Source organism: Dromiciops gliroides, chromosome 2 (assembly GCF_019393635.1).
Source record: "Dromiciops gliroides isolate mDroGli1 chromosome 2, mDroGli1.pri, whole genome shotgun sequence".
NCBI classification, from domain to species: Eukaryota; Metazoa; Chordata; class Mammalia; order Microbiotheria; family Microbiotheriidae; genus Dromiciops; species Dromiciops gliroides.
This window is the reverse complement of record NC_057862.1, coordinates 435,298,343-435,314,720: the sequence shown is the minus strand read 5'-3', so window position 1 is coordinate 435,314,720 and position 16,378 is coordinate 435,298,343. Positions and strand designations below refer to the sequence as shown.

Below are 16,378 nucleotides of genomic sequence, written 5' to 3'. Positions count from 1 at the left end.
GCAGAAGAGTGGGAGATCCTTCCTCTCCTCTTTTTCGATGGTCTTTCTGATGGTGACTTGGGTAACTCTGATCACTGATACTTTGAAAAACAATACACCATACCAGAGCAGTACAGGATCTCCTCAATGAAATCTACAGTTATTCATGAGATAGCTCTAGCAATCAAGACAGGAAAAACCAAGTTGATAAAGAATGCTTATCTCACAGATAATGACATGAAGTTGGGTGAAGAGCTGATCAGCACAAACGTCTTGGACAGGCATACCAGAGGAGATAATAAACTGGGCCTAGGATTGAATAAGAGGTTAGCAGACACCCAGGAAATTACATAGTCCTTTCACAATAATCTTAAGCTCCCTGCTCCAAAAGCCCAACTGTTTAATACCAATATTCTTTTGATGATGCTATATGCCTGCAAGTTAGGGAAAAATCAGCCTTAGAACAATCAAAATTGCAGATGCCCCAAAGGGAATGCGTACTAATAGACTGCAGAATATTATTAAAGATGACATGCATAAGAAGTGACATAAAATGTATCATCAGACACACATGGCTAGAAAGGGAGATAGCAAGGTCTTACAGTGAGAGAAAGATAGACTAAATGCTATACTTCTATCCATAAAATATTAAATGAATAAAAGGAAGATATCTAGGGTTTCTCTGTCACTTAAAACCTTTTTCAACTTGGCCCCACCTTCTTACACATTACCTTGTCCTTACACTCTTGGGGTTCCTCACACATAATATTCCATCTCCTCTCAGGAAGCCTTTCCCTTATGCCTGGAAGGCACTCTGACCTCACTGGAACCTCTTCAAGTCAAGAAGGATTTATTAAGTACCTACTATGTGCCAGGCACTGAGAATACAAAGAAAAGGCAAAAACCAAACCCCCCCCCAAAAAAGAAACCCCAGTCCCTGCTCTGCTCACAGTCTGAGATGGAAGCAACATGCAAACAACTACGTAAAAGCAAGAGAGAGACAGGATAAATTGGAAATAAACTCAGAGGAAAGGCACTAGCATGAAAGGAGATTGGAAAAGGTTTCTTGCAGAGGGAAAGATTTCAGCTGAAACCTGAAGGCAATCAGAGAAAACCAGGAGCCAAAGATGAGGAGGGAGAGATTTCAGGCATGGGGGACAGCCACTGAAAATACTTGGAGTCAGATGGGGTGTCGTCCTCTGAGAGCATTGAGGGGAGTCAGTTCTAAGAAAACTGGAAAGGTAGGAAGAAGCCAGGTGATGAAGGCCTTGAAAGCCAAAGAAAGGATTTGATGTTTGACTTAGGAGGTGATAGGGAGCCACTGGCATTTATCGTATGGTGTGTGTGTGTGTGTGTGTGTGTGTGTGTGTGTGTGTGCATGTGAGGTGTGATGTGTGTGTCTGTATGCCATTTTCAGTCCCTGAGTGGAGGCTGGACTGGAGTTTGGAGATCTGAGGTAGGCAGATCCATGAGGAGGCTATTTGGAAGGAGGTGATAATGGCTCCAACAAAGGGGACAGCAGTGTCAGAGGAGTGAAGGGGGCATATACCAGAGTTGTTATGAGGGTATTAGTGACAGGACATGATCACTGACTGGATATGGGGTGGTGCTGAGGAGAATGTGCAGAGTTGAGGATGACACCTGAGTTTTGAGCCTGAGCATCTGGAAGATGGCAGTGCCTCCAACAACAATAGCAAATTAGGAAGAGGGGAGCAGTTGAAGGGAAAAATAATACAGGTTCATCTCAAACACCACTTTTTCTATGTGATGCCTTTCTTAATTCCCTCCCTAAATGGCCTTTTGTTTCTATTGAGTATATTTGGTGTATGCAGATAAATCTATTGAAAGACTGTGAGCCCCATGAGGCACTGCTTCATTTGGTTTTTATGTTCTCAGCACTTAGCACAGTGCCTGGTATGTAGAAAACCCTTAATGACTCTTTGTTGATTGACTGACTGAAGATCCTGGGGTAGATCCTGGATGGTGGATCCATGGAAAGATAGAAAAGAACTGCAGTGAATGGGAAGCCATGGATGAGGCCGCAATTTGCCCCAGTGTAGGCAGGGCATACTCCTATCAAAAGGATCAAGTGTTTATCCAAATATGGCTAGAGTCTTTCATTATCAGCAAATAACTACTATGCAACAACTGGGCACTCACTGTTATGCTGTGAGGGTGAGGGGGATTGAAGCAGGGAACAAGCCTTAAGTGCCTACTATGTGCCAGGCATTGTGCTAAGCGCTTCAGAAATGATCTCACTGGATCGTGTGAGGTAGGTGATATCCCCATTTTATAGATGAGGAAATTGAAGCAGATAGAATGAAAGGGACTTGCCCAGGGTCACATGGCCACTATGTATCTGAGGCCAAATCTAAACTCAGGACTTCCAGACTTCAGGATATCGACTAACTGCCTGGGAAAATAAAGAAATGATGTACTGCCCTCACTGAGTTTACAGTCTAGTTGGAGTGATAAGACACAAGCCAAAACAATTACTGTACGAGGCGGTGTGTGGTTAGGGCTAAATTTATACCTACACACAGGCTAAGCCATGTTGCCTAACCTGTTGGTTGGCAATGGGACATAGAAAAGAAGGGTCAAGGAATAGCTATATTTGCAAACTACACGCCTAATCATGAAACTGTCTTTGTTCCCCAAACACCATCCCTTCTGACTATCCCCAGCTCCTGTCCTCCTAGTTACTTGGATAAGAAAATTGCAGTTAGTCCAGCACCTAACTTCAAAGCTGGGCTCAAAGGGTAGAACAACGAGGCCTTATTCCCCTCATCTACCACTTTGGGCCTGGGGAGGGCAGGGGAAGGCAAAGGCAAGAGAGAACACAGGAAGGACACTCAGGTCTGTTTACATACCGCAGAGGGCTGGGAACGTTTCTACAAACAAAAGAAGCGCTAAAAATCTCTAGCTTATTATCAAGGCTTCCAGTATTCAACTCAGATCTGCCCACAACAATCACCATGCTTGGGGGAAATACAGGGATAGCTTGGAAATCAGAGGGTACTTCCCAGGCTACTCTATGGAATCAGGGGCAGCCCAGCACTCTGGAGGGGAAACTCACAGGGGATTAGGACACAGAAGCCATAGGGCCGACAGGCGGGCTCTCAAAGAGCCCAGGCAGAGGTGGGCCCCGCCTTGGGAGCAGTGAGTCTCCCTCTGACGTCCCAGGGTGGGCTGGAAGACATAAAGAAAAAGACCACAGGAACACCACCTTTCACAGAAGATGAACAAGCCCCAAGCAAACCTCAGGCTACATGGATGGCAGACCCTGGAGGTCAGGAAATGCTGCTAAAGGCACGCACAGGTTTGCAGCTCTCGAGTCTTGACTGTATACCTCATCCCCCCAAGATTCTTTGACAAATGTCAGCCACAGATTCAATGACATGTCTCTTCTCTGACCACAAAGAGACTAAAAACAATAACATAGGTTAAAAACAAAATGAATTCAAAGTGTGAAAGAGATCCCAGGTCCCCAAAAGGATGTCTTATTGACAAAGAAGAGCATGTTGTGTTAAAGGTGGTGGGGTCTTGTTCGCAGCACGCCTGCCTTGGGAGGGTTTCCTGACTGGCTAGGGCCATGGTCTCTTTTGAGGTCCTGATCTCTAGGTCCATCTGTATACAGGAATGAACACAGTCACTTATCTTAGGAAGCTTTTTATCTTGGGCACCCCACCCAGCTAGCCCCACAACCTGGGCTCTGATTCGCATCGGGAGGGGGAGGTTGGGCTCTCGTGCTCCTTCCTTCGTGAGTGAGAAAGGCAAGAGCTGCGAGTTCTCAGCTCCATCTGCATTGACGTTACAGCCACATGAAAGGAGCCCAAGCCTGCTGTGCATACTGTGGGCACAGAGGCTTTCAAGAGGCAGGCTCGTTTCCAGCCTAATCGACAGCTCGAGGGATCTCTATTACTAATCACCCACCAATACTGCCCGAGTTCCCAGGCTGACTTCAAAGCTCCTCACGTGGTGCCCCCAATGGAGGGCTTTTCACATGGTCAGAGTGGTGCCCACCTCCTTCCCATCACATGGACTTCGGTGACATTTCGGCTCTGCCTGCATCAGTGTCCACAGGCATATGCTGTCCAAGGCAGAGATTTTTTTTTTTCCCTCTTAGATTTCAAAGATGGTAAAACTCACTTGGAAACATGGACAAAGCTCTGTAATCTCAATTTCAAAGTGTACCTTGTCAGTTCTTGGGTTTTTCCATCAGGCTGCCTCCTTTCATTTACTTTAGATCATACTGTGGCTAAAGATTTTTGGAAGCTTCAAAGGAGAAATCAACCAGATCAATAGAAAGAATTAAAGTCAGCTGAGGGTCACACCCTCTAATGAACAAAGTTTGGTCTTCAGGTAAAAGAGGACAGCAAGAGAGGCGAAGGTTTTTGGGGATCATGACTCATTTAGCAGGAAAAGCCATCTGTCTGAACTCTATAACGGACAATAACATACAGCGAGGAGTTGAAACCTGGGAAGTATGAAGAAGCTTGCTATCAAATTTAAGTTTCTTTTTGTTTTTAACAGGATTAAAAATTCAGTGAAGCCACAAACTCAAAGCTGCAGATGCCAAGCAGAAGACATAAAATAGTATTTAGCAATAGTACGTTTTGTTACTTCTTGTAGGAGGAGAAATCCCCCCTCTCCCTTTTCCTTCCTCCAGCCCCTGATGTGCCAGGGTGTCCCTCACAGATAGGGGTTTTTCTAATGATGACCCATTCATTTTTTCAGCTCCCTCTTGACCTCTCCATGACTGTTATATTTAATGTTCCTTTTCTGTTCCTGCTTTTATCAATAATATTTTGATACAATGAATGAGAAATAGCACATTTAACATTCTCTGTACAGCTCTTCAGAGCAGATACTTAAATGTGGTCAACAAACAATAGGAAAACTTACAACAGATCCATGCTTACAGAACACATCAATGACAAATGTCCCTGTCTCTTCCAAAGAGCAGCAGCCAAAAAAGTATGGTCCATGACATCCTCTTAGCCAGGATTTCCCTTTTCCCCCCCAGGGCAATGAGGATTAAGTGATTTGCCCAGGGTCACACCACAGCTAGTAAATGTCAAGTGTCTGAGGCTGGATTTGAACTCAGGTCCTCCTGAATTCAGGGTTGGTGCTTTATCCACTGTGCCACCTAGGTGCCTCCCCCCCAGGATATTCCTTTCTAAAGTTTTTCTATTTATTTTGCCATAGTGCTGCTAAAGGTCATTGATCTGGCTAATATGCCAATCTGGTCTATATGCCAGATCGATCAATATACACTTTGTCTTGACAGTCAAGACCAGAACAATTAGAAACTTTAAGATGAGTAACATTTTTTCCTACTTCAAAACAAACTTGCATGAACGAGCACTTGTTAAAAAAGCAGCAACAACGATTTAATCAGATTATAAATATCCATCCTTTAAAACAGGTAGTGTTTCTGCCCTTAAAACTGATTTCCTTGTCATCTGAAACAACAGAAATTCCAGTAAGAAGAAATACGCTTAAGACATGAGCTGGCCATCTTATACCTAGCTCAGAATTTTGCCTTCAGTGCCAACAGCATTCTGGACTAATCCATCAAGTAGCTTAGTTGTACCACAAAGACAAAAATGAAACTCCCTGCTTCTAATGACATTGCATTTATTTTATCCAGTAAACAAAGTGTATACAAAAGCATATGCAAAATACATAGAGAGGAAATCCAAGGGAGTTTGGTTGGGCAGTGTGAGGGGGGCTCCTCAAGGCTGGGAGAAGAAAGAAAAGCCTTATTATGCAGGAGGCAAGACTTGGGCTTTGGAGGGACTGTGATCAAGTCAGATTTGATACAGATAGGATGGGAAACAAACAAAACAACTAACCAGCTTCTCTTAGCCAGAAAAAACAAGAGGAGCCACCTGTAAAACAACACCTGCTCATCAATGCCTTCAAGATACTTCTCTATATAATTAGCTAATATTAGCTGATTTAAATCAGAATCGTATCTGACTTACCTTTCAATCAAGAGGGAGAGGAAAGGAAAACTCAAGAAAGTTTGCTTCTGGGACCCACCTATTTCTCCTAACCCATCACCCCAGCAATTTGAGCCTTTCTGAAATCAGGACGTGAGCCTCACCACATTTGCTGCATGCTGTAGTGTACTTCGCCCCTCAATCACTCTGCTCCAAGTGTGGTGTGTGTGTTTATTTTTCCAAAGTAAAGTGATTCATATTTAGTTTGCTTTGACAAATTTTGAGGCAAGCATTTCATGACACCCCTAGAGATCTCAAGGGATGCCTAGAGGGCTGTTCAGCTGGGTTAAGAACGATTGCATTATTCTCTGGGAACATTCTATTCCTTCCTAACCGAAGCACCACCCGAAGGTCTACAGAGCCCCAAGAACAGGAAGAAACCACAGGGATGGAAGCTATATATAGCTTCAAGCAGGTGATGCTGGGAGCCCAGGGCCTACCTGGCAGCGGCTGAAGATGTCAGTGAGTGTGACACGGACATTGAAGTGCTTCAGGACGCTGAGCGCTTGCTGCTTGGCCTTGTCAGAACAGTTTACAGAAAAGCATCTTCCTTCCCCGACCTGGGCCTGCAGCTGCAAAACACAGATACACAGGGAGACCTTAGTTGAGCTTGGTGGAAAGAGGATCATTCTTTCTTCCATAGGCTGGGCTTGTTATTTACAACAATCTTTCTCCTAAAATTCAGAGAGGACCTGGGTTCTGCCCCTACCTTATAGGACAGGCATGTAAAATTGTTTTGAAAGCTGTATGCCTGTAGTGGAGGCCGTGGATGGTATCCTTCCTCTGGGCAGGTTGCTAGGCCTGGCAATCCAGGAGGTCCCTACCACTCCTAGTAATCTGTGAAAATCCTTAGTTGCCAGTCTTCACATCTAATTTCAAGTTTGTGATGATTCCTGATTTTTAGAGGGGTTGTACCAGGCCCAACAGGGAGCAGGGCAGGGACTGGGATCTTTGAGTAACAGGAGAGGAGAGCTGACAGCTTACAAGTTCTTAAAGAGCTATGCGAGGGATTATCGTGTTAATAAAAACCAGAACTGAAGAAGGCAGGAACTCAGCCCTGTGAGGGCAGCTGGGTGTAAGCACCTATGGTTGAGGTGCATTGGCTCTGGGGACTCTCCTAGGAAAACAGAATCAGGGGATTGCCCCTTTCCATTCTGAACTAATCTCCACAGCAGACCTCATGCAGGTGGCTGGCATGAGGGCAAACACCTCTGGAAATGGGAACAGAAACATGGTGAAGGACTAAGACTTTCCCTTTCTCAAAATCAAGTATTTACAAAGTCAAGGAGTAGAGAAAGCCTGAGCAATTGAGAACTTACCTTCTGATAGGGCAATCCAGAGGTCAGTATGATCCTCCCCTCCTTTCTGGCAATCTGAAGGCAGAATTTAAGTCAATATGAGTTAGTTGTGGGGAATGACAGATAAATCAGTGTCTTATTTGTCCCTCCTCAGAACAAAAAGGAGATATTACTTCCGGAAAAGGTGGTAGTGTGGAAGAGGGGTGTTTGTTTGTTTGTTCTGTGGGGCAATGAGGGTTACATGACTTGCCCAGGGTCACACAGCTAGTGTCAAGTGTCTGAGGTTGGATTTGAACTCGGGTCCTCCTGAATCCAGGGCCAGTGCTTTATCCACTGTGTCACCTAGTTGCCCCCAACCACTGCCTTTAAAAACAAACAGGAGGCAGCTAGGTGACACAGTGGATAAAGCACTGGCCCTGGATTCAGGAGGACCCGAGTTCAAATCCAACCTCAGACACTTGATACTTACTAGCTGTGTGACCCTAGACAAGTCACTTAAGTCTCATTGCTGTCCCCCCCCCCCAAAGGCAGTGCTCTGACCACATCAGTCAGCCACTCAATAAGCACTTATTAAACACCTACTATGTGCCAGATGATTTGCTAAGGACTAGGGATACATGTAGAGGCAAAAGTCAGTTCCTGCCCTCAATGAGCTCACAATCTAATGGGGGAGACAACACATAAGTATGCACAAATAAGCTATATACAGGATAAACAGGAAATAATCAAGAGAGGGAAGGAACTAGAATTAAGGATTGAGAAAGTCTTCCTGTAGACAATTAGATTTTTTTTTAGCTGGGACCTGAAGGAAGTCAGGGAAGACCAGAGGTGGAGATGAGGTAGAGATGATGCATTCCAGGCATGGGGGATGGCCAGAGAAAATGCCTGGAGTCAAGAGATGGAGTATTTTGTTTGGGAAACAACAAGAAGGCCAGTGTAACTAAGTTGAAAAGTATAGGTGGGGGGCAGCTAGGTGGTGCAGTAGATAGAGCACCAGTCCTGGATTCAGGAGGACCTGAGTTCAAATCCAGCCTCAGACACTTTACATACTTACTAGCTGTGTGACCTCGGGCAAGTCACTTAACCCCAATTGCTTCACAAAAAAAAAAAAAAGAAAAATATAGGTGGGAGTGGGGTGTAAGGTACTAGAAGACTGAATAGGTAGGTGGAGAGCAGGTTATAAAGGGTCTTGAATAACAAAAAAGAGGATTTTGTGTTTGATTCTGGAAGTAATAGGTTGCCCCTGCAGTTTATTGAGTAGGGGGCTGGTGTGTGTGCATGCGTGTGAGTGCATGTGGTACATGTGTGTGACCTGAGTGGATCTGACAAATCAAAATCAGAGTGGCAGCCGAATGGAGGATAGGCTGGAGTGGGCAGAGATTTGTGTCAGGCAGACTAATCAGCAGGCCATTGCAAGAGTCCAAGTATGAGGATGAGGGCCTGTAGCAGGGTACTGGTAGTATTAGAGGAGAGGTGGTATATGCGAGAGATGTGACAAAGGTAAAATTAACAGGCTCTGGCAATAGATTGGCTATGGGGGATGAGAGTGAGAAGCTGAAGATGACACCTAGGATTCAAGCCTCTGGGGCAGGGGGGCTGGGAGGATGGTGGTGTCCTCGACAGTAAGAGGGAGGTCTGAAATAGGGAGGGGTAAAGAGAATGAGTTCAGTTTTGAACATGTTGAATTTAGGATGTCTCCTAAGCTTCCAGTTGGAGATACCCTATAGGCAGTTGGCAATCTGAGTCTGGAGGCCAGCAGAGAAATTAGAGACAGATAGGTAGATTGAGAATCATCAGCAGAGAGATGATAATTGGATCCATTGGAGCTGATGAGATCACCAAGTAGTATAGAGAGAGAATAGGGCCCAGGACACACAGGTGCTGCTGTTGTTTGTCCTTTGTTCTCAAAGAGGACCATGACATCGGGAGGTGATGTCGAGACTTGCAATGAATTGGATTTAAATGAGTGAGGGCTGTGCAAGGTAACCGACCTCACTCTCTCCTCTGGAGCTATCTGGGTCCAGTGGCAAGATATATATATCAAGATGACTGGAGATAGCCCCGGATGTTTAAGGCAGTTGGGGTTAAATGATCTGCTCAGGGTCACACAGCTAGTGTCTGAGGTTAGATTTGAACTCAGGTCCTCCCAACTTCAGGGCCAGTGCTCTATCCATCCATCGTGCCACCTAGCTAAGATCAAGTGTAGCACCCAGGACAGAGTCCTGTGGGATACCCATGGTCAGTGGGCAGGATCTGGAAGAAGATCCAGTGGAGACTTGGAAGGAGCAGTCAGATAGGTAGGAGGAGATTCAGGAGAGAGTGGTGTACTGAAAACCTGGAGAGAAGAGAGTATCAAGGAGAGGAAGTTGATTGACAGGGCAGTGGCTACAGAAAGGTCAAGAAGGATGAAGATTGGAGACAGACCACTGGATGTGGCAATGAAGAGATCACTGGTAACAGCAGTCTCAGTGGAATGATGAGGCTGGAACCTGGATTACAGAGTTAAGAAGAGTGAGAGGAGAGGAAGTGGAGACACCTGTTGTTGACGGCCTTCTCAAGGAGTTTAGCCACAAAGGGTAGAAGGGATATGGGATGACTGATGGTTATTGGGGATGGAAGGATCCAAGGAGAGATTTTGAAGATGAGAGCGACAAGGGCCTGTTTGCACCCTCCACTCAGTAAGTTCCAGTAGCTCCTTGTTCCCTCCAGGATCTCATATAAAATCCTCTTTTTGATTTTTAAAGCCCTTTACAACCTAACACTTGCCTACCCTCCTAGTCTTTTTACACTTTACTTCCCTACATTCACTCTACAATCCAGTGACAGTGGCCTTCATGATATGGTTAACATTCCGAGGCCTGGCTCCATCCCTTTTTACTGGTTTACTCCCACTTCTTCCCCTTCTCCCTCCCCAACCCCGACCCATGAGAAGAATGCTGTTCCCATTCACCCTCTGGGGCCTCCTGGCTTTTTTCCATCCCACCTTCTGTAGGAGGGCTTTTCAAACTCTCTTACTGATAGTTCCTCCCTTCTGGGATTGCCTTCCATTTATACTCTATATAACTTGTGCAGACAATTTTTCTGTATGTTGTTTCCCCTACTGGAATATGAGTTCCTTGAGGGCAGGGGCCTGTTTCTGTCTGTCTTTATATTCCTGGCACTTAGCACAGTGCCTGGTACATAGTAGGTGCTTAATAAATACCTTTTGATTGAGTGACTAGGATCAGTGATTACATGTATATTTTGCTGTTTTTGATACCTAGGATTTTCTAGGTATCCTTTTGATCCTTTTGATAGCCCCATGCAAGGTTACACTAACAAATCCTGTTGGCAGATATGTGCACAGTGCAAACATTAGAAAGTGGAAAGATCGCTCTAGTCTACAGTTTCATCATAACCATTCAGTCAGGGAATAAATATGCAGACAGTTGAGACAATCTTTTCAGGGCTGTCTCTTCCTGTGACCCAACAGCCCCACCTCCAACATATTCAGTCACTGCCCATCACATTCTTGATGCTGTTTAAATCCCAGAGCATTGAGTTTCCATCACCACAAAGAATAAAGTGAACCCTGCACTCAGAGTGAACTCCAACCTGAATGTGTCAAAAATGCTGGGTTGGTGTGGGAATGCAGGTCCTCCTGGGAGCCACCCCACCCCAGCTCCATTCCCTCAGGGAAGGTAAGAGAAGTGACTGATGAAATTACAAGGCCCCAGTGGCCTTTCCACCCCCTCAGGGACTCTTCAGTTGTCCTGCCCACATTGGGGCATCAAGAGTTCAGCTCTTGCTCCTTAACCCACCAAGACAAACCTAGTACATTCCGTGAGAAATCAAGCTACCCACGATCCATTGGGGGACCAATGTGACATTCTTCTACACTAGGGTAACTGTTATTCAGTCTTAACTACCATCATCTATTGAAAGTGGTTTTAAGAATGTCTGGAGTTAAATGCTTGTCTCATAAATATTTTCTTTCCCTCCTAAGTTTTGTTTTTCATAGTATGTTGCCAGATCAAAGTGATTTTTTTTGCACTCCAGGTTTTACGGTTTCTCTTACAAATCTGATAATGAGATTTACCCACAATGGGGAGAAAGAGCTTTGTGAAAAATATAGAGAGTACTGGATTTGGAGCCAGAACACCTGAGTGTGAATCCTAGCTCTGTCTTTTACCACCTGTGTGACCTTGGGCATGTCATTTAGGCAGCTAGATGGTGTAGCAGAGAGAGCGCTGGGCTTAGAGTCAGGAAGACCTGAGTTCAAAAACAGCCTCAGACACTTACTAGCTGTGTGACTCTTGACAAGTCACTTAATACCTGTTTGCCTCAGTTTCCTCAAATGTAAAATGGGGATAATAATGGCATCTGCTTCCCATGGTTGTTGTGAGGATCAAATGAAATCATTGTAAAAATGCTTAGGATGGGGCCTAGCACACAGTAGGCATTTAATAAATGCTCATTCCTTTTCCTCCCCACCCTCCACTTCCCTTTTAATTTCTGTGGGCTTCAGTTTCCTTATTCATAAAAGGAGGTTGTTTGGACTCCATGACCTCACAGGTCCCTTTTCAGCTCCAAGTCCATGATCCTATTCCCTTCCCTTCCTTGCTTCATAAGTCCCTCCCATTTCTTTAGATACTTCAAACACACCCTACCTCTTACCTTTTCTCCTCTCACAAGAAAATAACGACTAAAATTTTTCATGAAGTTAAAATTCTAATCCCATTGCTATTTTGCAGTGCTATTGGGGGGCATCCAAGTTCTTTCTCCAGGCAAGTTAAAGAAGTCAAAGGGATGATTCAACACAATAGATGGGATGGTGCTCTGGGACTGGGCCCTCTCTTTTGGCTGGGACTTTAAAAAGTACTTAAAAACCTCCTGGGTCAGCCATTTAGATCCTGAAAAATGCTCAGTTTTGCCACAACTACTTCATGCAACTAATTGTCATAGTTTTAAAATTTGAACTAATTGATCAAATAAACCTGAAACTTGAAATGTTTAAAGTTGGAGCATTTCATACTAGACAATGGAATTTAGGAGATGTGACATTAGAGCCCACTGTATCAGACAAAAGGAGAAGCTGGGAAGCTAAGTTCTGGGATTGATGATGTAAAATTAGAAAATCATTAGATCTCTAAATCATTCCTATCTATGTCCTGGAGTAAATTAACATATTAATCTAACTTTTTAATCAGCCAAAACTTTCTGCTCAATTGATTTCCCCTGGGTTATCATATCTACTTTTCTAATGGAATTCAATGAGAAAAAATAATTTGTTTTATTAAGTTCACTTTATTAGGACAGACCTATTTTATAAAGTACATGTGTGTATGTGTGTGTGTATCTAAATCTGTAAAATGGAAATACCTTGGAGATTAATCTTGAGATCACTTCTTTGAATGGGACCAGGGCATGTTCTAGATGGTAACTCACAGGCTTTCATAATCATGAATGATGCAATTGTGGCAGGTCTGACGGGCATTGAACAGGTTTTCTCCCCTTGGTTTTTGTGGTGACTGGATGATGAAGGAGATATCTCAATCTCACTTCAGTTGAGGTGGTGAGGACTCAAACATTTTGCCTTTTTAATCTATGCATATATTTAATCTTAGAATATTTTTCTGAGGATTGCTTGGAATTACCCCCCCCCCAACTTCCACACCCCAGTGTTGATCTCTTCTCTTCATATGGTCAGGTATTAATCCAGGTGGTATCTTTTCTCCCTTGGGAGGCCTGTCGGTTCTTCCAGATGGGCAGTAATTCCTGTTTACACTCCCTTCCCTCTGCCCTGAGAGCAGAAGCACTGGGAGAATCCCAAAGACTTACCTTACCCTCAATCCACATTGTGGTTGTGGGTAAATTGTTCATGAGGGGCTTGAGAAGTCATTTATTTGATGAATGCTTATTAAGTGTCTGCTCTGTGCAAATGTGCTTGATCTCAGGTGAGATAAGAATGTAAGAAAATGATCTCTGCCTTTTAGGACCAAAAATCAGTGGGCTACACACTGCTGAGGAGTCATGGAGTTATTCTAATGAGTCCACAAATCCCTATTAGTATCAAGTATTGTCATTTAGGAAGTTAGTTCCAACGAACTATGCTGTGTGCCTCAATAATATGAATAAGAAATAACATTGCTTCTCTAACATGAAAAATATAATGACTTGTACTTACACACACACACGCATTACTTTTATTATTATTATTATTATTATTTTTTTTTTTGGTGGGGCAATGAGGGTTAAGTGACTTGCCCAGGGTTACACAACTATTAAGTGGCAAGTGTCTGAGGCCGGATTTGAACTCAGGTCCTTCTGAATCCAGGGCCGGTGCTTCATCCATTGTACCACTAAGCTGCCCCGAATTACTCTTTTAAAATACATTTATGTGCTACTATGATTACAAAAAAATTTTATTCAAATTTAATTTTCTGTCATCATAGATTTTCTTAATTAGTAGATGTTAATAGTATCTAATACTCTCTACTGCCAAGTATGGGGTACAAAATTTTTTGACATTAAAAAAAGAAGTCCTTATATTTGAAGGTTGGGAACCATTAATATAGCATATACCAATATGATAACATCTAAGAATATGTATTTGTTTCCACTGATGGGAACACAGGAGGTGCTCAGTAAATAATCGTTACTTGACCGAATGCCTGACATTTTTGGGTCTGGTTATTTGGAAAGCTGCCAGTGTGTTCATGGCTGTGACTCCCCATCAAAAGCTCCCTGGGCTCTGGCTTCTGGTTTTTGCCTGTGATTGACAGTGCAGGCTGAGCTGGACTACACCAGCACACTGCAGGCCCTGAGAGAGCATCAAAGCTGAGGCATCCAAGTGGTGACATTACAGGGCTCAGGATGTGTGGACAGCCCTGCTTATGTGCTAGTCCAAGGAAAAGTCAGAGTTCTGAGATGCTGAATCCTAAGTAAGTGTTGGTCATAGACCTCATGTGCATGTGTTAGAACTGGCTTCACTGGCACTGGCAGACATAAAGAAATTGGAAAATATCCCGCTCAAAGCAGAACTCTCCAAAGATACTGGAGGGTAGGGCTTAGCTTTGCTTTATAGGTTTTCGGATCTTATCATGAGCTCTGGGAACATACTGGCTGTAACTCATGGTTTGCCTTACTTCGACAGTCTGAGATTTCATGAGTGGGAGGCCTCCCTCACCAACACAGTCACAGATTCCCCATGACTTGATAATGGGTCTTCAAGGGTTTGAGTGACTGAAAAATGCATTATTCAGGAGTAAACCTGGTGAAGGGCATCTTCGAAGTTGGTTAGGCTTGGAAGGACTTGCCACAGCTTGCACACCACTGGCAAAGCTTTTGAGAACCCAAGATCACCTCTATACCATGATGAGGCTCGGAGAAATTTAAAGGTACTATCTCTAAGCCTGGGTGTATAATATCATCTGGGTTATAGGGGGTCATGTTACAATGGGATTCTTCATTGTACTTGGAAATGACCGAGGACTTCTTGGTTTCCTGTTGGTCTCTATCTAAGAGAGGCAGCTGTGAATTGAATGGGAATATTTTGGATATGTATGTGAGAGGGCATGGTCCATGGGGGGCGGGCGGAGAATGGCAGTGGGAGGAGTAAGGGGTGTCAGAAAAATGATACTCCAAATGGGGGAATCCTCTTTTTCCTAGCCAAGGAAGGACAGAACACTAAAAGTTGAGATGCCAATTACTGGAGACCCATAGGTCCTAAGGGACTGACACCTTAATTTTAGTTGTATTGTCAACTTTTTAAAAAATCTTTTATTTCTTTGTGGGGTTCAGTATTTCTATGAGAATAACAATGTTCTGCACTTCTTCACATGGAAGTATGGTGGTGGGAAACAGGAATATTTGCCAAGGTACTATGGAAGAGTGTGTCCCCATCCAAGTTTCTGGATGGAAAGGCACCTGCCTTTATGTATTAGACGTCATCTGAGAAGGAAAAACCATATGGTCTTGGAGCTAGTGGAACCAGTGGGTCAAGGGTTAAAGTTTCATTATGAATAAGTAAAGGGCTAAGACAAAGGGTGTCATGGGAGCTGTACAGCTAGACTGGCCGAATTTTGGGGAGAACCTTCTTGTCTCCCAATTAGTCAGGGAAGACTTCCTAAAAGAGTTCTTGGAATGCAATAAAAGAAAAGGTTTGGCAAGATAGTATAGAGGTCAACTTAGGAAAAGGTTTAGAAGCAAAAAAGTGATTATCAACCAGAGGGTATTTTGAATAAATCTGTCTAAAACAGAGGCATGGGAGCAGGAAAATGGCATTTTCATGAAGACAAAAGGACTTTCAGGATCTGTATGTCAAAAGCTGCTTGGAACCCTGTCTGCACACTGGTCACTTCATCTAGGTATTCCCAGTCAGCTGCCCAACATCATGTAGTCAATGTATGCTGGGATTGGTTTCTGTCTCCCAGAGAACCATATAACAACACTGAGTATATAACAGAAAGGCTATCATTATTATCAAGACTCTTCCTTGTTCTTAGTATCTTCCAGCTGCCCTCTTGGCTCCTACAAATCCTGAAAACCTGGTTTCTGACCATTTACCTGGAGTTTGTGCCTTGACCCTATGTCAGTGTCTTTGTCCTCATGGCTCTTATCCTTCTGCCTGACCTCTGACTCTACCTGTGTCTTGATTTCAGCTTGCCCAGGTGGTTCTGAGCTATGATTTTGCTCTGACACCATTGCAGACTGCTCCTCTATTTCCACCCCATGGCTCTGCTTTCAGTGCTGGCTTCTAGGCTCTACTCCAAGCCTTGGGCCTGTCTGACTCTATTCTTCATTTCCATCTTGCCCCAACACTCTGTCTATAATCAATGACCATGTCCCCAGTACTAAGCGGGATCACAGGTTTAGGGAGGGCTCTTTCCACACAGCTGCTCTAGCTTTGGCAAGTGTGGGGAGGAGTAAGGAGAGGTTGCTACAGAGAAGGGGAGAGGTAGAGTTAGGGAAGAAGATATATCACATTCTATTTCTCTCATGTCCAAGTTTAGAACGCCTCCCATCTTCACCTCCAGACTTCTTTTTTTTTTGTACTGTCAAGTTGGGAGGCTCCCTGATAATGACTTAGGGTTTTTGACAGGACCAAGATGG

At 44.0% G+C, this 16,378-nt stretch overlaps 1 protein-coding gene across 1 annotated transcript in view; it reads right to left on the bottom strand.

Moving 5' to 3' along the window:
• The window catches only part of EXD3 (exonuclease 3'-5' domain containing 3), a 422,505-nt gene that overhangs the window by 170,201 nt on the left and 235,926 nt on the right, over positions 1–16,378 (bottom strand). The window contains exons 19-20 of the mRNA XM_043985843.1: positions 7,307–7,360; positions 6,428–6,559 (exon numbers count right to left, since the gene is read on the bottom strand). Of these exons, the coding sequence (XP_043841778.1) occupies positions 6,428–6,559; positions 7,307–7,360 (186 nt within the window). The remainder of the gene's footprint in view (positions 1–6,427; positions 6,560–7,306; positions 7,361–16,378) is intronic.